At 52.9% G+C, this 19,204-nt stretch overlaps 2 protein-coding genes across 2 annotated transcripts; both read left to right on the top strand.

Moving 5' to 3' along the window:
• Positions 1-2,539: 2,539 nt before the first annotated feature.
• On the top strand, positions 2,540-3,690 carry TGME49_319890 (hypothetical protein; the record flags this gene model as incomplete). The annotated part of the gene is made up of 3 exons (XM_002369815.1): positions 2,540-2,607; positions 2,821-2,931; positions 3,061-3,690. The coding sequence occupies exons 2-3, from the start codon at positions 2,851-2,853 to the stop codon at positions 3,688-3,690; spliced, it is 711 nt and encodes a 236-aa protein (XP_002369856.1). The 5' UTR covers positions 2,540-2,607; positions 2,821-2,850.
• Positions 3,691-4,999: 1,309 nt separating this feature from the next.
• On the top strand, positions 5,000-19,021 carry TGME49_319900 (hypothetical protein). Its single transcript, XM_018782972.1, has 9 exons — positions 5,000-10,634; positions 10,909-11,041; positions 11,554-11,761; positions 12,196-13,111; positions 13,791-14,060; positions 14,583-14,728; positions 15,148-15,213; positions 15,885-16,107; positions 16,439-19,021. Exons 1-9 carry the CDS (start codon positions 7,002-7,004, stop codon positions 18,119-18,121), a joined length of 7,278 nt encoding a protein of 2,425 aa, XP_018638045.1. The 5' UTR covers positions 5,000-7,001; the 3' UTR covers positions 18,122-19,021.
• Positions 19,022-19,204: the final 183 nt, after the last annotated feature.

The raw sequence follows: 19,204 nt of genomic DNA, 5'->3' as shown, positions 1-19,204 counted from the left end.
TAGCCTAGCGTTGGGGCACACTGTTTCATTTGATAGTTCACGCTCAATCTTACCTTGTACCATGTAACTCAGTTAATTAGTATTAGGTTTGAGACTCTGTGCCAACAGATCTAAAATCGTGACGTCTTCTCGTTACGTGACGAGCGGCGGGTTTGTGACTAGTTTACATGCGCTCATTTTGAAATGCAGTTTCTTTGGAAGCTAGAAGACGGAATTGTTATTAGAGGTCAGGTAGTTCGTCATACAAGCATCTGGTTGTAACTGCCCTCCGGCGGCAGAACGAATGAACACGGTAACAATGCATTGCAGATTCAGTCTCGTGTTCCACTCTCCGAATTAGAAATGGCTGTTGATACTTTGATACCAAACTCACGGCGAGAGAAAAAGTTTGTTTTGAAAATCGAATATATGATGCAGCTGTACATTCCGCCCGCCATCCGCGTCAGTGTCTGACGAAAACTTAGGACCGTCTACGAAATCTGAAAAAATGCAATTTTTCCACGGGGCCCATCGAAAAGCGTGTTAGCATGAACAGGGACACAGGTAACATAGTCACGGGTCTTGTCAGTCGCATCTCAGGGTTAGGGGGATGGTCTCTCCTCGCCTAATATAGCGCAAACGCCAAAAACAACGGAACATCCGTCATCAGCCCATGATGGTAAACGGAAACTTTAAGCGCGGTATCCATGTCTGAAGGATTGCTAGACTCACATATAATGAGTAGAAAGTCGCAGCTGTACTTTAGGGTCAAGGTGGAGATCTGTTTTTGCCGAGAAACAGGAAGAGAAAAACAGCAAACCAAAAGTCATCGCTTTCTTCGCTACAGCATTTCTGAAGTAGGGTCCCATCCAGCTTGCGGCAAAGAACCGATTTACGCTGCCCCGCAACAAACTGTGAGACCACAGAAGCTCTTTGCCGTTTTCCCCGAGCCTCTTTGCTAGTTCCTACATTGCTTCCACCATCTTTGGCAGGCCAACAAGTATCCGACATGTGTATTCCGTAAAAACTAGCATGAGGAAGAGACGCGTTCAACCTATAGAGAAGTAGCAGTAGAGTAGGATTTTATGATGTTTCCGGGTACGTTAGCCTTCGGCAGTTAGTGCATTGATTTAAGTTTACTTCACGAAGTTAGACGGCAAAATTTAAGCATTCGTTCGACCTACAAGGGGCGGGTCGATGTGGTCCATCGGGCAGCCTGTAAGAGTTGACTTCTTCATGAGTACCCAGTATATGCTTTTTGACAGAACACGTGCTTTATTGAGGCAAATTCATGCACGGCTTTGGAACAGTGTTTTGCATCCTTCTTTCTTGTGCAACACGTGCGTAGACCAGGAGATGCTTCCGAATGGTCTGGGGAACGTGTTTGAGGGAAACCAAGCGGAAAGACGTATAAAAGTCTAGCGCAAGTCGTTAAACTCTTGTACGGTACATGTGAGAACTGGAGAGGCAATAATTCTTCCAATGATACGAGATACGCTGACTCAATGCATCGGCACGGGACTTGCGGCTGTGTCAGGTTCTCGGAAAAAACCAGCTTCAATTATGCCGCAGAATTAACTTGCCGCAAATACACATGCCGCACGCTTTGTCGATTTGCAATTTTCTACCACGAGCAGGAACCGGGAAGCAAAAATTCCGTTGTGGCCACTAGCCATCTTGACAATCACTGTCTGGGTCGCAGGAGCGACAGTGACGTTCCGGATTTTGCACCAGGATTCTTGCACACGTTCGAAACGTTTCTTGCGTCGTTTCAAGCAGTAAATCCAATGTAGAGGATGGAGCCGATCTGTGCACTCGGCATTCAAAGGCAACCGTCGATGACTGTTTCCATAAAGTCTCCGTTGTGGACTCCTGACGCGAACCTTTTCACATCTGTCCACCCGTCGGCTTTTTTCGGGACTGCGCCTCTATTTTGTTTATGTCGAGCAGCTAACCGAATGACAAAAAATGAGCCTGTGAGGCAAGAACCAACTATGGAGAATGTTCCGTTTTTCTCGAGTTCTAAGAAAAACAAGGTTGCAAGCTGGCACAAAGGACGTTCTTGTCGTGCCTCGCAGCAATCGATCTGCCAGCCTGTCCCCTCTTCAAGTTCACGTGCGTCGTGGGCTTGGACCGAGTCAGGAAGTAAGTTGCAGGACTGTTCTCAGGTGCAACACCGCTTACAGGTGCCATTGATGCATAGTCAGTCAGCTTTTTCTTGGCAGTTCAATCGAATCTGCAGCTTGGGCAGCCCTAGTCAGTGTCCTTGGCCTGGTCAAGAGGCACCCTCTGAGATGGCGAGATTCTGAATATGAGCAGGATGAAAAAATGCCGGACTGCGTCTCGAAGAAGAAGTGATTGTGAGAGAGCTTTGGTGAGTTGGACGGTGTTGAACGCATTCACTGTACAGTGGTTAAATGCCTCGACCATGCCGGGGCCTTGCGGCTAGCCGAGCTTTAGTCGATCTGCAGCATCGGGCTCTTTCGTGCTAGCGGCATCAGGCTCATCCTATCGATGTTGAATCAGACAGAGAGGGGCTCGTGACGGCACTGAAGCATCTACCATTTTGATTGTTCTTCATCCTTTTCTCTTCCCATACTTGGAATCTACACCGTAGCTTTGTCTCAGGTAAATGCACAGCGCAGCAGTACTCGATTAGCATTATGTTTTTGCTCTCGGCTTGGTGATGTAGTCCAACAAAGGGGCATCGAAAGAGAAAGGTACTCTTCAGGCTAGTAGAAATCATATCGGCAAGCTTGCTGTGGCTAGCACTGTCAGGAGAAACTGTATTTCAAAACACGTTTTCATTGGGTGGTGTTTCCAGTCTCCTGTTTTCGTCAGAACGCAGTCCCTCACTTCTGTTCTAACAAGATGAAAGGCTTCATCAAGATTCTTCTGCTCCTTGGCCTCCTGGCCGTGACAACCAGGACCGTCGCTCAAGAGACTGAGGAGGTTAGTCGCCGGAGAAGCGGAAAGAGTGCCGTTGAGGCAAAAATGCGATCGAGACACTAAATGGAGGTGTGCGATTTCTGCAAGTCTTCTTCGGTGCATCTATGGATGGTGAACTGTGTTTATGTTCAGGCGAAGTTGACGAGTGACTCCGAAAAGGTTGCCGCGTCCAGCAACCTCACTCCTGATAATGCGCTCGCTGGCGCTCCACAGAATGAGGTGGCTGCCACAGAAAAGGTGACAGACGAGAAAGGCAGCGGTGAAGAGGCTGCGGAACCCGACGAGGACAAGAAAGACGATGGCGAGGCAACGAACAATGAGGACGAACAGAAAGGCGATGACGATGCAAAGGATCACGCTGATGAACAGAAAGACGATAAGAAGCAAGGTAATGATGAACACTCCTCCCAGAAACTCTCGTTTATCGAATGCGACTGCAGAAAAAAGCGCGTTCGCGGCACCGGCGCTCCCTGTTCTTGTGCTGACCTTGTGAAAGAAGCGTTCCGCCACAGCCTGCTGCCTTGGTTTCTCCCTGGATTCTTTCCGAGACAAGAGTCGGAAGGTAGTACGATGAAACCGCGCCTCTCGGGCCGTCAACGGCTTCTGGGACTCGGCAATCTTTTCGGTGGATACTATCCCGGCTACGGCTACGGATATCCTGGATATGGCTACGGATATGGCTATGGCTATCCCGGCTACGGCTATCCTGGATACGGCTTCGGAGGCTTCGGTCCTGGTTTTGGTGTTGGCTTCACATTCTAAACCAACGACAGAACTCGCGAAAACAGGCTCTGCTGAGTCAAGCTCAAGAACGAGCGGCACTACAGTTTGTCAAAGCTGTATCTTGAAAATATTTTGCTTTGTCCGGTGCCGCCGCAACACAGGGTTCGACCCCTGAATAACAGCGTTCATCACGACCCTGTGTGACATACTTTTGGAAATTTGAAACTCTTAATCTGACGCAACCAGTTGCCTAGAAATGAGGGCCCCGTGAGTGGTGTCTGCCTCTTGGGTCGGATGCCGGAGGGGGATCGGCCGCAATTTGAAAATTGCAGTCATTTCGCTCCGAAATACGGCCGGCACAAAGACTGTACACTTGGTCAACATTTCCACAGCTATACGAATGGCCTCAGGCGATCCCGTTTCCAGTTATGTTGTCAGTCTGCCATCCAATCACGTGTGCCAAACGAGTCGTTAGTTGAGTACAGCAACGATCAACACAACGCATATTCTAGCAGCTGTTAGCAATGCTGGGTGACAAAAAGAAACACTGACACGTCAGGCGCATCGCTTTATTCTCGCACCTGTTCTACGGCATGAGCTGAGGTTGCCTTTCATCCACCGTGTCAACATATTATCCGAGTGCAGTTCGTTGTCGGACGTACAAAATTTCGCAGGCCGAATACGCTGGCACACACTGTACGCAGAACGACTCCTCGCCGCGTTCTTCTGTTTAAAGTGTAACGTGTCTTGCCTCCTGCCCACGGCTAACCTATTCCGTGTATACTCTTTTTGTTTGCACTGGATCCGTTACATCCAGCTGCTGTTCGACACAGTCGATACGCAGGCTAGTCCAGTAGAACTTGACGACGGCCGGGCCAGAACGCTCAACTCATACGCTTTTCGCCCAACAGAGAGAGAATATATCGATCGCTGCCTCACTTCGACAGCGTATCGTGAGTGAGGTTCCAGTCGAAAACCCACGTCCTACACTAGATGCGCAGCAACCTAAATTGACAGTGTCTGGACACCTGAACCGGACCGCAGCGGAACGCCGCCACGTGCCAGTACAAGTTGGGTTCCCGAGAAAATGTCGATTTCATGCAAGTTCTACTCGCTCGATGTTGTCTCTTGGGACCCGCATGTAATTTCTTGATCCTTCCTGGTCACTACGACGGAATGAGTTCCTTCGCAATGTGGCTGTCCGTGCGTGAAGTTGTGGGTACTATCGAGGTCACCGCCGAACTAGCCAGCTTGCGAGTTTGCCGCGCATTCCTCCATTCCGTTCGATCTGTCGCCCGAGACAAGACACTCTTCCCGAAAGCAAGAACCCGCAAAAACTCCCGCATTTCCCTCATTATCTCCCCCAGAATGCTTCCAGTGTCTCTCAGCAAGTAGCGACAGCAAGTGTGGCCGCAAAGCCCGAGATTCTGCTCGGCTGAGAGATGCGCGCGTACGCGGTGGGTCGGACCAGATGCTCTTTTTGCGCAAAGTCGCAGTGTGTCTTGGACACTCGATTTTGTTATTTGACCCTTTCCAGAGTATCCCTCCGACACGAGGTCGAAGACAGGAGCGAAACGGCTTTTTCTTGGAGGGGCAGCGTCGCTCGACGTTGCCATATTGGAAGCAAGGAGAGGCACAGCCACGTATTTCAGACGACCAGCCGCTAGGCGACTGAGTCACGGACGGTTGAGTGGGGGCTGCTAGCGAAGCTGGTGAACTCGGTCACACTCGATCGCTGCGTAAGTTGTCAAGTGAGAGGCAATAAATGTTGCTCACTCTCTGCTCGGTTTATCACAGAGAAATCGACAAGAGCTTCTGCGTGTTTGACGAGCTTTTTCCCGTGGATGGTCCTGCTGACCGCGTCAATTATCGACGCAGGGACCGTTCGGGTCGCTGGTTTCCGCGACAGAACACGCGCCGTTGCCATTTACCGGAATATCGTAATCTACACAAAGAAGTTCTCCCCCATTTTCTCTTATGACGAGTCGCGCCACCACGAAAGCTGAGGAGCTCAAGGTAACGGAACGAGCAGGTGATAATTACAGGCAAAACTTGCTGCTGCATTTTTGCCGGTGCATCGCGGGAAACAGGCGCTCAGCATCGCGAGTCAGGGTCCTTTGGAGTCGAATCGTTTTCCTTCCGACCGCGTGCGGTGGGAATTTTATTTCTCCTTTGGTTTCAATTACCTGACCTGTTTGCTTGAAGTCTTGGAATTCTCCAGTTTGTCTCTGACGAAAAACCTGTGGCTTTCTCCACATCTGCGTCTCCCGAGTGTTCCGGCGCGCTGACGATGCCGGCCGACTCCACAAATCTGTTGCTTTGAGAAAAGGTACGCTTTGATTCTTAGGCAAGCGAGGAACACAGGTCCTCTTTCTGCTTTCGTTTAGCACGGAGAAGAAGCCAACACATCGCAGGACATCCCGAAAGATCGCGTCATCTGTGTCTCTGGCGCCAAAGTCCGTTTCACGTATGCTTCGGAACAGGCTTCGATCTACCGTGTACCTCTCTTTTTGCTTCTTTTACAGCTTTGGCGTCCCCCTTCTTCGTGTTTTTTCCATTGCCTCTTTTACGCCACCCCTTGCGGCGGCTCCATTCTCCCGCCGCCACACTTCGATTCCCCTTTCCCTGCTCTTTCAAAGAGTACCCCTGAGGGTGACATCAGAAGACTGGAACTTGTTTTTCCCTCTTGTCCTTTCCATTTGTATCCCCCTTTTCGCATTTCGTTCGTGTTTTATCGGCCATCTGGTGTCCCTCGTGCGTCCCTTCTGTTCGGCCGTCCTCAATTTCCTGTATAACTCCACCAGAACCCCTGTTCTGCAAGGATTTTCGTTTTATATCATCAGTTCTACATAAGTGGCTGGTCAAAGCAGAGTTCTGTTTGAAACCACCTCACAGACTGAAACAGGGCTGGATTCCTAAATGGGTCTGCTGTGGAACAGCAGGTGGGCGTACACCGGAGTTTGACGCCTCAACTGGGACTCTCCTCCGTGCCCAGCAGCCACACACGTACATGCGTGCGTCAGGTCTTGGGTTCTGTCTGTCGCAAAGCTTTCGTGTCTTCACCCTCGCACTTTCTTCTTCGTCCTTCATCTTGTTTTGCTGCTCTGTTGTATGTACATCTGAGGCGATTCCGAAAGGTCTTCCTGGTCACACTGTAATCGACATGCATCGCCTACGTACCGAGAGTCCTTGAACACTGGTGGATAATGGAGATGAATCCCAGAATCAGTTTGTGCGATCGCTTCTCTTCGTTTTCTGTCCGTCGCAAGTTTCCCCCTGTGTCTCCCTGAGCTTCACGAGCATCCCAAGCCGCCGAGAAGCGATTTCTCTTCTGCGTCGAGGCGTCGAGGATGGAAGACTCCCTCTGTTCTGCGGACGGATCTTCTGCTCTTTATTCCTCTTCGCGATATACTCACCCAGATCCTGGTCACTTTCTCCCATCATCTTTCGTCGAGCCTCCGGCTGCTTCAATGCGCCTCTCCAGCCCAGGCCCGCCTTCTGCGGGGGCACCTCCTGAGGTGTCTGTACACCTCAGAAACAGGGAGACGAAGGACGCGCGAGATCGTCTCCTCGTTGAGAGCGGAACTACATTGAGGAATGCAGGGCCAAGGAACCACACGTTTTCGTGTGACGCTGAGAGTGTCCTCACGCGTCCTTCTTTCCCTCTCTCTTCTGCTGTGCGACCGTCACCTCGCCCTTCTTGCTGCAACTCCCCCTCTACAGACGAAGAAGAAGAGAATGGAGATAGCATGCTTTTCAGTCTGTTATACCGTGCTAGGAAGGCGTCCCGGGAGCACTCAATTGCCACTCAGGTATCTGGGCAGCGATTTGCAGAAGGGCATGCAGCCGCGGTTGCGTATTTGTCTCGTCCCGCTCCTCCGGCGACATTGAATACCGGGGATGCACACGCCAGCCAGAAGCGTTCCATCTCTTCTGGCGCATTCTTCTCACATGCTTCGTTAACCGAACCTGTACGTACACCTCGTTTAGACGCGAATGCCTTCTCGCTTCCCGCAAAGCCCGCTCGGAGATCCCAGTCGGTCTGGCACGGTGGACGCTCCTTCTCGCGTAACGGATGTCCCCCCTCGAATAGCGCAGTGCTTCTTGCCTCTCCAGAGGCTTCAACTTCCTGTTCTGTACAGCCAAACAGACACAGAGAGACTCGCTGCTGCGACGCTGTCGACGAGCGGCGGATGAGGGGAGGAACTCTCTCTCCAGATCTCTCACCTCGCGCCGCCTCTCTCAGTTCCACGCAGGTCTCCTCTCCTTCTTATTCCTCGCCGTCTTCTACTTCTTCTTCCTCTTCTTCGTTCTCGCCTTCCTTCTCTTCCTCCGTCTCCTCTTCGTCGCTGCGTACTTCTTCTTCGACGTCGGTCGCTCGTGCCGAAGAGTGCGGGAGAGTCGCTAGGAGAATTCGTGGAGCGGAGAGGCGAGAGGAGCGAGCGGAGAGAGACACGGACGGTGTCGTCGAGTCTGCAGGTTCTTCTCGTCGGGGAGAGAAATGGGAGAAAGTTCACAGTGTTCCGCCTCCGTCGTGTGTTCGACGCGAGCTTCGGAGGCGCGAAATGAGCCGCGATAAAGAGGAAGAGTCACGGAAAACATTCGCGGAAAAAACGTTCGCCGATACAAATGGTTGGGCGCAAGCTGCATATTTAGGTGGACTGACACATGAGAAAACATCGCGAAACTCTTGGACATCCGCCGACGCGGAGTCTTCCGACTCACGTTATGCGGCTTCCCGCACTCACGCTTCTTCCTGCTCTTCTTCTTCCTCCTTCTCCTCTCCCTTTCCTCCCCTTTCTTCTTCTTCTTGTCGCTCTTCAGCTTCTTCTTCTTCCTTGTCAGCAGGTTCTGCTTCTTCTGCCGCTCGTCCTTCGAGAATTTCTGCTTTTCCGGCTTCCTCTTCGATTCGCTCTTCTCCTCTCTCTCCGAACACAGCTGCGAAGAAGACGGCTTCTGAAGGAGTGCTACCTTCTTCGGTGGGACCGGTGAAGGAGGATGAAAAACGGGTCGTGCTGCGTCTCGGCGGCGGCCTCGTTGGCCTCTTTCGGGGAGATTCCTCACCTGGGGGTTTGTCGTCTCTGTCGCCTTCCTCCTTCCAGAGTTCTTCCCCGCAGGGAGGTTCTCCTGCCTGTCGCACCTCTCCATCTTGTGTCGCTCCATCCCCCGTTTCCCTCTGTTGTTCTTCGCACGCATCGACCTCAGGTGTCTCCTCTCTTGCTCACTCGCAAAAGAAGAACCATCCCGCGACCCCACAGGTGTCTCTGGCTTCCCAACGACTGCCTGCCCGTGCCGGTTCTTCTTCAAGTAGCTCGTCTCCTTCCTCCCCACGATCTTTAGACAAGGACCGGTCTTCTTCGTTGTCTCCTTTTTCTCTCTCTCCCCAGCCTTCTTCCTCTTCTCTCTCTTCTCTCTCTTCTCGGCCCTCTTCTCTCGCGACCCATTCGTTTCTGCCTTCCAGTCCTTCGCTTTCTTCCCTGGAGACGAAGGAAGGCAGACGCCTGCAGTCTTCGCTCTCGTCGCTCTGTGAGACTTCTCCGGTTGGATGTATACCCCGGGACTCGGGCATCTCTGCAGCTCGGCCCGCGTTTTGCGGGTCTCCGCAGGCTTCTGTTTGCGCAGCCGCCGCTCGGTCCGCGTTTTGCGGATCTACCGCGCGTCCGCGCTTCGCATGTGTGTCGGTGCATGCATTGGAGAAGCCGGAGGACGATGACTTTCAACTTGTTCTCCCGCCCTCGCCTGCGGCCCTCCGCAGAGCTCAAGAGGAAGAGGGAGATTCGTCTGAGGAAGAAGATGACAGGCGTTCTTTGTTGGTGGAGGAGGAACGACGTCAGCAGAGCAAGCGGTCGAGCATGCGCGAGAGACTCGGGATCTTCAGACGCTCTTCTCGCCGAGGAAATCCGGAGAACGACGGTCCCGACGGACACACTTCGAGCGGTGTCTCCATTACGCTGGATGAAGGCGGAGACATGCGAAGAGTCTCTGCCGAAAAGGGAGACGAACGGGAACCGAGAAGTTTGCTGAGAGGCGTTGGATCTACGGCAGGAAGGGACGAGAAGAGTCGCTTCCGCAATAGAGGGCTGGAGTCTGAGAGCTGCAGAGAGCAGCTGCCGAGGAGAGACAGCGGCGAGGAGACGGGTGACGCTTCTTTTGTGTCTTTCCCCACGGGGGAGCAGAAGGCGCCGGAGGCAGAAGGCGCCCACCCAAGCAACCCGTTCAGCGAAGATCTCCAGGAAGGAGTGAGAGAAGGGCCGCTCTTCTCTCAGGAGGTGCGAGTTAGAGAGGAGACGCATGCAGACAAAGGGCAACGGACACCCGGAGGGATCAGGTCGGCGCTGAAGCGGCCTGAGAGGAGCGACCCTAAACTCGACCTCGACGCCGCGCGTCTGCGCTCGATTTCTTTCGGTCACGTTTCAGGACCTTTGGCCGCAGACGAGGAAGATCGCAGCCTCGCGCATGCGGCCTCGGAACAGAGAGAAGAAGCAGGAGAGAGTCGCGCGGCGGTGCTGCACAGACGGTCCACGGTGAGGTGGAAGGATTCCCTGGAGGAGGGTGCGGAAGAGAGGAGGTCCGAGGAGAAAGAAGAGGAAAGTGAGAGCCGCAGAAGTGAAGAGGGAGAGGCGGCGATTGCAGGCGCAGCTGCAGAGCGCGCAGGCGACAGGAGAGATGTCAAACCTGGGGAAGAGACAAGTCGCGTCGTCGCTTTCAGAGACAGAAGAAAGTCTTCGTTCTTCAGCGCTGGAAGAGGACCTAGGAGCGACGACGATGTCGACGAGCACCACGGAGACAGCCAAGGCTCCGGAGTCGAAAGAGGGAACGAACAGAGACACTCTGGGGGCGCTCCGGAGGTGTACATACACCCGAGCAAAGGGGGAGACGGCGCGCTTGGCGCCATCCCGTCTTCTCCCTCTTATCTCTTCACTCAAGCTGCGACACTCCACGAGCTGCTGGAACTTCCGCCGGCGAAGTACTTTAATCTCACTGTGAGCAATTAAACTGTAAACTGCGAGAAGCTTCCGTACTTCTCCCCGACTCCGCATGGGGCTGGAGAGTCCTTACTCTTCGAGAAATGCGCTCGTGTCTGTACCTGCCTTTCTGCAGGTTTCCACTTCTCCTTCTTTAGCATTGATCGTCAGGACTTTAGCTCCCGATTTCCCCTGTTTCTGATGAGTTTGCCGCTCTCCCTCTGGAGAGGATGGCGAGTCTCTCTCCGCCACCCTTTTGAGCATTGCTTTGTTTCTTGTGCTTGTTTTCCAGGCGGAGATCCAGAGACAGAGAAGTCTTTTTCCACGACGCTGGGTGGATGAGACGCTGCTAGTGCACCAGAGCCTCCTTCTCTTCTGTGCCTCGCTTCGACCGCTCTGTGTGAGAGTCATGATCCCTCTGTCAAGTGAGTCACCACATCAAAATCAGTTTTGCTTGGCATTTTCTTCTGTGCTTCGTCTTCCGTTTCTCTCATTTCTCTCTTGTCCAGCTTCATCTGTTGCTTCCCTGTTCTCCTCTCTTCTCCTCTCTCCCCTCGTTGTTCCGTCGACTCTCTTCCCTCGCTTCTCTTCTGTTCTTCTTCCGTCTCCCCATTCTGCGTACCCTTTCTTCCCTTCCGCATATCTCTATTCTTCCGCCGGCGCTTCTTCCATCGTCGCCTCTCTCCGCTTTTTCCCTCTCTCTCGTCTCTTGTTCTCTGTCTCTTCGTCTCTCGCTCGCCTCCTCTCCCATATTCTCTTTGCTCTCTCTTCTCCTTTCTCCTCTCTCCTCCCTGTATCTCCCCCTTTCTCTCGTTTGCCCGACCCTCGGCCTTCCTCGCGTTCCTCGCGTTCCTCGCGTCCGTCTCTTTCGTCTCTTTCGTCTCTGGCTTCGCGCACCGGCTGGCTGCGTGTCTCTCCTGGCCTCTGGCGTCTGCAGATGTGAAGTCTGTCGCGCCTCTGGACGAGAATCTCCGCGAGCGAGAGAGAAAGAAGGCGACGAAACGCGGGTGGAGGCTCAAGATTCTGCACACCGAGAACCCCCAGGGAGGACGGGGGAAACTCCAGGAGGTCGTATGTCGCTTCAGACAAGAAAACGAGATGCGCGAATGGGCCGAGCGCCTCTCCCTGCTCGCTCACAAGTGGAGGTACACTCCAACAGCTGTGTTGCCTTCTTTCTCTCGGTGTGCCAGGTATCTGTCTCTCTTGGTTTCATGTTCGGATCTCCTCGCTCTGTGCGAAGCTGTCTCTGATGCAGATCGTCTCTGCCCTCTTCCGGTTTAATTCTCCGGCATTGTTTCTCTTTTTCTCACCCCCTTCATCTTCTTCTCTCTCTCTGCCTTTTTCGCCATTTTCTCCCTCGCTTCGCTACCTCCCTCTCCCTCACTTTCTTTTCTACGTCGTTTGTTCGTCTTCTCCTTCGGTGTATCTCTCCTCTCACTCTGTGTGTCCCACGGTTTCTTTCTCTCTCTCTTTCTCTCGCTGTTTCTCTCTCTTTTTCGGGAGCGCTCTTCCGCCCGCTCTGTTCTCCTCTCACTCTGCTTTGTTTCTTCCACTCTTTGCCCTTCCTCTTCTGCTTCAGACAACGCCCTGCAGTTCCGGACTTCTTGTATCGTCCACCGTGTCAGGCGCAGCTGGCGGAGGTGTCTCGAGACATCCGCCGTGCGGCTTTGACTCTGCTTTCGCAGCGACTGTTCTTCGCATGCTGCGAGGCTCGACGAGCGCAGTTTCGATTCTTCTACTTCCAGCTGCGGGTGAACTCTCTTCAGAAGCAGCGGCGAGAAAGCGAGCAGAGCATTCGCGCCGACGCTCGGCGCGCGTGTACGGCCGCGGCCCGGCGGGAAGGCGCAGTGCGGCTTCAGCTGCTGCTGGAGAAGAAGCTCCGGTCGTTCTTCGGGGACCTCAGTCAGCAGGCCGAGAGGACGCATTTACGCAACCTGCACAGTCGTCGACTCGCAGTGGCTGTGGCCGTGATCGAGAAGGAGGAGGAGGCGGTCGGGAGACAAATTTCTCACTGGCGCAGGAAGTCGCTCGCGCTGATTCTCTCCGCAGCCTTCCATCGGCGCATGCTGTGGGCGCTCACTCACCTCGACGTCGCGACCAAATTGGAGGCGGCGAAGGCGAAGCAGAGAGGCGCCGGCGCAGCGTATTTGGAGGATGTTGTGCGGAGACTGCAACGCCGAAATCTTCGTCTGGCTTTTCAGAGGCTCTGGAGAGCAAAGAATGAGAAGAACGACGCAGAAAAGCTGCTGGGGCGCGTCGCGGAGCGTCTGCGACGGCGACGCCTCGCACGAGGGTGGCAACGGCTTGTGCAACATTCCGTCGACTACGTGAGATCTCGCGCGACCAAGTCGGACCAGGCCAAGGGGAAGGCGGTCGAACTGTGTCTCCTTTCAATCGAGAAGAGACGCCTCGTTGCTGCTTTCTCCGCACTCAAACAGCGGGCCCTCGCCGCAAAAGAAGACGAGCGCAACGCTGTCTGCAGAAACATGCAGCAGGTGGGAAGCAGCGAAGGGAAAAGCAGAACGAAGGACAGGCAGGGAAGAAAGAAGGAAGGTCCAAAGAGGCAACGAACGAGACAGAAACAAAGAGCAAAGCGAGAGGGAGAAACCCGGTGAAAGCAGAGAGAAAAAACAGGAAGGCAAAGTAGAGGCAGAAAGGGGAGCTGCTTCAGGTAGAGACGAAGGACAAGATGAGGAAGGGAGAAGTGAACTAAATGACGGAGAGAGGCCGGAGAACGTGATGGTGGAGAACGTAAAACAGGAAACGGGAGAGTCCGTGGTGACGGTTTACGAAAAGGTAGAAAGAACTCTTTTTCTCGACGTTCAACGGTGCAGCAGGAGAAACTTCACTCATGGCAGACGCGCAGCGACTTGGCTTCTTTCATCGTTCTCGTGGTTCTCCTCTGGCCTTCGATTTCCGTTCGTTTTTCATTCTTCTGTCTCGTCTCTGTCCCATCCCTTGCACCTCCGTCTCTCTCTCTTTCTCCGTAGTGTTTTTGATTTCTCGTCTCTCATTTCCTGTCTTCTGTTGTATCTTCTTCATCTCTCACTGCTCCCTTTAATTTCGTTTTTTGATTTTTTTCGTCCACTTTCTTCCTCGCTTCCTCCCCTTCGTTCTCGGCTCCTCGCACCCCTCGCTTCGCTGCTTGTCTCTTTGTCTCCGCCTTTTAATCAGGTCAGCGAGGCGCTGCGCATGACGGCCTTGCGGGTGCCGCAGCACCGTGGCTTCTTGGTGCTCGCTGCACTGGTAAAGAACGCGGAGCGGTTCTCTCTAGTCGCGTCCTTTTCAATTTGGAAAAATCTGCTTCGCCGAGGACGAAGCCGAGAGACCGCCCTCGTCCGCGTCGCGCGAATTGTTGAAACAAAGGAAAAACGAATGAAGGAACTTGGACTTTCAGCGTTTCTCCGCTCGGAGTGTGTCGCAAAGGAACGGCTCTGTCGAAAGGTACACAAGCCCTCGCCAGCGTTGACTATCCCGTAGTCTGCCAGACAGATACTCCAAAGTCGCTCGACGTCGATTCCAGGCTGCGAGCTTCATCGTCACGGCTCCTCAGGCAATGTTTACATCAGAAGCGACATACAGAATGCGATCCATATATATATATGTATATATATATATATATAGATGTATAATCCTCTGCAAATATTCATATACATATCTATATGCATATATGCATGTATATATATGCATATATATATATATATATATATATATATAATGCTTGCAGTTTCCATTTTTGCTACATTTCGTTTTCAGTTTCTGAGAAGAGGAAACGTACTGTAAATGCGCCCCCTGCTGCGCCTTCGACGACGCTCGCGTGCTCTATCTGGTCTTGTTGCCTCAGCGTTTTTACAATTTTTTCTCTGCGCCAGAATCCTAGCTCGATGCCGCTTCCTGTGAACGCTGAGATATCCACGATGCCCCGAAGTGGAACCAATTTTTCTCTTTTTTCCTTCTTTCTCTCAGAGAGCAGGCGCCTCTCTCCTGGCCGCATGCCTCTCCTCGACTTCGCGTAGAATCCTAGGAATCGCGTGGATGCGTCTGTCGCTCCACGGGGAAGAGCGTCCGGCAGAACGCGAGTTGAAGAGCCTCTTCGTTCTCGAAAAAATCAGGTGCTTCCTATTAAAAGAAACAACGCGCTTCTCTGTTCATTCACGCGAAGATTCACACAAACGAACCTGCATATATATATATATACATATAATAAAGCCAATTACATACATATATATATATATATATATATATGTATGTATGTATGTATGTATGTATGTATGTATGTATGTATATGTGTGTTTGGATGTGAAATGAGGTCCGTTTGCTGTGCTTTTCGTTCCGGCAATTTCCTATAACCTCATGGGAAGCGAGAAGAGAGGCAAATGACCAAATGCATCTATAGATGAGTATGCAATATGACACACCTATCCATATATATACATATATATATTGTGTAGATACGCATCGGTGCATGCATGCGTTGAAAGGCTTTTGGTAGTGGAAAGGTTTTCGGTTTTGCGTATCGGTTTCTTTGCAGACGGCGGCGACTGCAGTTCTTCTTCACACAGATGCAGCGCGAGGCAGCTTGCGGCCGAGATCTGAGGTGCATCTTTTTCTCTTTCCTGAGTTTATTTTCTTCTCTGTCTTTCTCCTCCTGTCTGGCCTCTCGTCTTCCCTCGCTTCGCATTTCTGCTTGGGGTGTCTTTTCTTCCTCTTGCTTCTTCTCTCTCCTTCTTCTCTTTTGACATGTTTGTCGCTTTTTTTCCTCCAGTTGCTGCTGCTGTTCGTTTTCTTGTCTGACCAAAATCGGTTTCTCGCTTGTTGGAAGCCTTCTCATGGCCTTCCACTTCTTCCTCCTGCGATTGGTCCTTGCCAACGCGAAATGCGTTTTCCTCATGCATCTTCAACCTAGGGTCGTCTGCGCACAAGGCGTTTTCTTCCTTTTTGATCGACCGTTTCGTCCTCGTTTCGCATTGATGAAAAGCTGAGTTTTCTTTTTCTTTCCTCGATTCCTGCACTTCTTCATGTTGAGCTTCGTCTGACCGCCATCAGTGGTGCTGTTGTGGTTTGCTTCTAGCTCCCGTCGCGGGTCACGTTCCACCAGCTTTTTTTGTATTTTTGTCGTTTAGTTTATTCCTGTATTTTTGAATTTTTCTTCCCCGAAAACGTTTCCTCTACAGCGTCACTTCTCACTTTCCATTCATCCTATTCCTTTACGTTTTCCGGTATTTTTATGTTTTTTTTTTCGATTTTTTCAATTGTTCCTGCCCTCAGGGTCTTCCTCAGAAGCCACACCCTCCATGCCTTCGTCCACCTCCTCGCGCTTCGACGGATCAAGTTGCTCTCTGCATGCTTTCAGAGACTCCGCATGTTTTCGTCGTCTTCTGTTTCTGCGTCTCTCCACAAGCAGGACTCTGCGACCCGCGCCGCTGCTGTCGTCTCGCCTGCCGGCCATCCTTGCGAACGAGAAGAAAACCTTCCTTTGCCGTCAGAGATGGTGAGCCTGCCCCCATTGATTCGGTCTGAGAATTCCGAAAACATCATGAATCCAGCACTGTCTCTTTTTCCGCGTCCCCTCCTTGTGTTCCACCGAAAGTGCCCTCCAACCAAAGCAAACAATGGGTTGTTCTTCTCTTTCTTCTCCCTCTCCTTTTCTCTCTTCTTTTCTCTCTTCTTTTCTCTCCCAAATTTTCTCTGCTTTCTCTGCTACAGTCTCGTCTTCGCTCTCCGTGCTTCCACTGGAACGGGTGCTTCCTCGGACGAAGTCGCCTGCGCTTCTGCTCACCTCTTCTCCGATTTTTCTCCCTTCTGTGTACTTCTTCTCGCAGCGAGAGGAGGCCGCGGCGGCTGTCGCTCGCCTCCAAGGCTTGCTTCGGCTTTCTGAGGAGTTGTTGGAGAGACAAGAAAAGTTGTTTTCTTCCAGCGACGACGACGAGGCCCCGTCCGTCGTCGTGACGCAGAACGCGCACTTCGCGAGTCTCTCGACTCCCGATTGGAGGGGGGAGAGAACAGAGATTTCAGACAGCGCAGAGACAGAGAAGGCCTTCGCTCTGCAGCATGAGGAGACGCCTACTGGACATGCAGGCGAGGAGAGGGTCGCGAGTGCACCGAAGAAGGAGGTGACGAGTACGCGAGGACAGCGCTTCTCTGCAGAGACTGTCGGCTCTGAAACCTCCGGGGAAGGACGCGAAGACAGAGTGAATTGGGCGGACGATTCTCCACCCTTTCTGCCCTCCCCGTACACAGGCTTCTTCTTGAGTGGAGCAGCTACCAGCAGGCCTACAACAGCCGGACTCTTCCCCGCTGTGGGGACGACGGCCTCTCCTCTGAATTCCACGCACCCAGGCCGTCTTTCTTCGCCGACTTTCTCCGAGCCGGTCGTGCCTCTCTTTGCGGGCCCTGCCCCAGACTCCGTCTCTCTCGAACAATGTCTTCTTCTTCCTCAGCGCAGTTTGCGGTTGGACGAAGAGCGCGAGAGAGCGTGGAAGTTCGACCCGGTGCCTGCAGCGCTTGCGTTTTCTCTCTCGCGTCCTGCATCCCACCCGCGAATGGGAGGTACGTTTCAAGAAGACGGAGAAAGCAGGCAGGTTGTACCTCCATCTGGCGTTCTTTTCTTCGAAGACCGAGGACAGACAACGGCGCATGCAGCGTTGCTAAGAGAGGAAAGGCGCTCTCGCGAACTCGACAGAGAAATCGACGCCCTCGTACAACACTTGAAACAGAAGGCGGACGCGCCCCTCTCGATGCCGGAAGCAACTCAACGCTCGACGAGAGTTCTCTCGCCATTCAGTCCAGAGGCCTTCGTTCCTCCCTCCAGTCCTTCCTTCCAGGCTTCAACAAGTCCTGTCCCTTGGAAGTCTGCACCCTTCAGTTCTGCTTCGTTCAAACCTGACACAGTCTCTCGATCCGCGCCTGAGATCGTGACGCGCATTTCTCCTGGAGCCTGGCGGCCTGCCCCCGGGATCTCGGGTGTACCTACGCGTGGGGACGCGAACGAGTTGGACGTCTGTTCCACGTTCCGTTCCCTCTCGCCTTGTGCAGCGCAGTGCTCTCGTTTCTGTGGATTTCTGACGGAGACAGGGACTGCGAAACAGTCTGGACACAAGCAGAAGGAGCACTCGCGAGCAGATTGTTCGCGCCGCGTCGCGTCTGCGGCGTCGCGCGTTCGCTGTCGCCTTGCCCAGCCGAGTGTCGATACACTCCACGCAGACGGTAATGGTTCTTCCCCGGCGTCCGTCGACTGTCGCGGTGGTGGACCGCCTTCGGCTGGATCGACCTTCGCGAGTTTTCCTGGGGCTCCAGAGACCCACAAGTTCGGAACGCTGTCCAGACATCCGTGGAGCCTTGTTCCTGCAGGCAGGTGCTACGCGCCGCTGCAGGTCGATGTAGAGAAGAGCGGGAGGAACTTCGCGAAACGACTTCCGTTCGTCGGAACTTCCGCGCATGCAGTCGACGCAGACCCGGGGGGCTTGTCTCCAGGCGCTCCAAACCACAGATTTGTCAGGCGCTAAAGAACTTCCCAGCTGCAGCCACAGAGGGAGAGGGGAACGAGAGAGCGAGGCGCGCTTCGGAGGAAGGAAGGCATCGGCGAAAGCGAGTGGGGGAGAAGAGAGACAGAAGAGACGGAGACAAGCCTGGACGCGAAGAAGCGCAGACGAAGACTTTTGGCGAGAGGGGGTGTCGGGAGTTTCGGATCACAGAGAGACAATAGGGACGTTTTTTTGCGACTGTGTCTGCCCGTACTTTAGATAATCCGAGAAGGTCGAAGGAAAGAAGTGAAACCACGGAGGCTGTTGTCTCCAGTTTTCCTTCGTTGCCTTGTTCGCTTTCTCAACAGTGTCTCTGAAGAAGCGTCTTTGCTGCCTGTGTGTGATTTTTCGAGGACGACTGGGTGGTTCCTTTCCTCTGAGAACAGTTGAACGTTAGTTTCTCAGAGAAAAGACAAAATGTGAAGAAGGGGAGAATGTTCTGCGTCTCCTCCTGTGGTTCTTCTTCTGCTCGTCTTCTGCGACTTCTTTCAGCTGTAGCCTTGTTCCTCCGCCATCTCTCACGCGCTACAGCGAGCTGTTTACCTTTCTTTCCTGTCTGCCTATAAGGCTGCACTGTGTGTGTGTCGCACTTCCCTTCCTTTGCTTCTCTTCTCTTTTCTTCTTTTTTCTTCTCTTCTCTCTCTGCTCCCCCCCTCTCACCTCTCCGACAAACAGTGGCTGCACCTTTCTCTCGAAAGTTGCCCGCCCAGCCTCACCCAGAACTCCGTGGCGTCACGAAGAAAGCAGTTTCCACATTGAAAAAACGTTCAAATCTTTCACACAGAGTGGAAGTCGCTGCTTCAGACGATGCTGGAACCAAGCACGGGGAAAGTCGGAAGCTTGATGGGTTCAAGGCATATCCGTCAAGAAAAGAAATGCGTAAAGGAGTCTCTCCAATGGAACTTTTTTTTCCACGGCGAGTCAAGTCTAGAAAGTCCCGCTGAGGCACGATGTGACGAGGCGTTCCGAACCGGCTGAGCGGCAGTGCGTTCTCTGGAGTTTCCAGTCTCGCCAAAGCTGCTGCCAGTTTCTCAACTTTTCTTCTCGATTTCTCATCACAGCCAT

The sequence above is a fragment of the Toxoplasma gondii genome, chromosome IV (assembly GCF_000006565.2).
Source record: "Toxoplasma gondii ME49 chromosome IV, whole genome shotgun sequence".
In the NCBI taxonomy this organism is placed as follows: domain Eukaryota; phylum Apicomplexa; class Conoidasida; order Eucoccidiorida; family Sarcocystidae; genus Toxoplasma; species Toxoplasma gondii.
Note: the sequence above shows the minus strand (reverse complement) of the source record. Positions and strands in the feature narration are given on the sequence as shown.

What these genes read in the sequence shown, in the direction of transcription:
- TGME49_319900 (XM_018782972.1), top strand. Translation starts at nt 7,002, where the DNA reads ATGGAAGACTCCCTCTGTTCTGCGGACGGATCTTCTGCTCTTTATTCC. An exon ending in CTGCTCGCTCACAAGTGGAG is followed by an intron (nt 11,762 to 12,195) that starts GTACACTCCAAC and finishes CTTCTGCTTCAG; the next exon opens with ACAACGCCCTGCAGTTCCGG. An exon ending in TTCGTTCTCGAAAAAATCAG is followed by an intron (nt 14,729 to 15,147) that starts GTGCTTCCTATT and finishes GTTTCTTTGCAG; the next exon opens with ACGGCGGCGACTGCAGTTCT.